Genomic DNA, 1291 nt, shown 5'->3' with positions numbered 1-1291 from the left:
TTGTGCTGTGCTGAACTTGTTTTTGATTGCTGTCACACAGACTTCCTTTATGGAACAGTCACTAATCGCAGTGATGCACGGAGCAAGGAACACTCAGGTGTTAGAAAGGAAACAGAGTTTGTGGAGTTCTGTCATTCACGGGTTTGAACAAGAAAGAGTCTCTGTGCTTTGGTATGACATGTAATATTGCAGAAGTCAACCTGCAAATGCCTGCGTGTCATATAGTAAGTTGGGGGTGGATTGAATATACAGTCGCGGGTAGAAAGTTAAAGTTCTAGCCCTTTGGTGTCTGAGAGGGTGAGGTAAAACATCAATCTGTCAGACAAGTCCTTTTTCCCTCTTACTACATACAGAGTCTAAGCTGCAGCGTGGTTAATTGCAGACGTGAATGTATGCAGTGTGGCTAACTGCTTCTGCCGTGGCCTGGCTCTGCCCGCGCCTGAAACGTGTCATTTCAGTAGATGCACACACACCAAACCTTGGCTCGAGGTACACAAAGTGCCTGCTTTTGACCTTTTGAGCTTGTTCTTGAGCTTGTTCTTGAGCTTGTTCTTGAGCTTGTTCTTGAGCTTGTTCTTGAGCTTGTTCTTGAGCTTGTTCTTGAGCTTGTTCTTGAGCTTGTTCTTGAGCTTGTTCTTGAGCTTGTTCTTGAGCTTGTTCTTGAGCTTGTTCTTGAGCTTGTTCTTGAGACAAATGACATTTCACGCTGTTAATTCACATACACAGCAATAACTCTGCGCTGAGAGGTGACTGCTTTTGCACAACAACGGTTTCCGTCAGGAAAAAATCTTAGAAATTGCGTGGTTCCACTATCAAATTGGAACGTTCGCTTTGGTAGTTTTGCGGGTTTTGTTCTTGGTCAACACTGAACTTCTGACCTCTGCCTGCTTAAAAATGAAAAGACCATTTGCTTCTGTTTCTGAGATTTTTTTTTTTATTATTATTCACGTAGGAGCCTGCTGTCCACTCTGCGCTGGCATGCTGAGAATCTTGTACGACAAAGACAAGCTGGATATGTTTGCAAGGGTAACCAGTTTAATCATGCCTTCTGTTCACTGGGACATGGGAAGTCAAGTTACACTGTGCTATCTCCTGAAAAGCTAACACACTATAAAACTAAAGATTTTTCAGTAGATAGTGTGTGATTTGGGGGGTTTTCTTTATACTGTTCATACTTCCCTTTATTTCTTAATATCAGGTGTAGAAATTTAATTACAAAGCAAAGGAAAACAGGACTGGAGTAGGCACAAAAAGCTTGCAGGTTTGAAGTTTGAGTTGTACTAGTACAGAT

The 1291-nt window shown here is 42.1% G+C and overlaps 1 protein-coding gene across 1 annotated transcript in view; it reads left to right on the top strand.

The window, feature by feature from the left end:
* Positions 1-1291, top strand: part of RECK (reversion-inducing-cysteine-rich protein with kazal motifs) — a 41232-nt gene that overhangs the window by 34412 nt on the left and 5529 nt on the right. The window contains exon 18 of the mRNA XM_010131404.1: positions 953-1026. Within this exon, the coding sequence (XP_010129706.1) occupies positions 953-1026 (74 nt within the window). The remainder of the gene's footprint in view (positions 1-952; positions 1027-1291) is intronic.

This window comes from Buceros rhinoceros, unplaced genomic scaffold (assembly GCF_000710305.1).
Source record: "Buceros rhinoceros silvestris isolate BGI_N320 unplaced genomic scaffold, ASM71030v1 scaffold3292, whole genome shotgun sequence".
NCBI lineage: Eukaryota > Metazoa > Chordata > Aves > Bucerotiformes > Bucerotidae > Buceros > Buceros rhinoceros.
The sequence above is the reverse complement of the archived record's forward strand: the minus strand, read 5'-3'. Positions and strand labels throughout refer to the sequence as shown.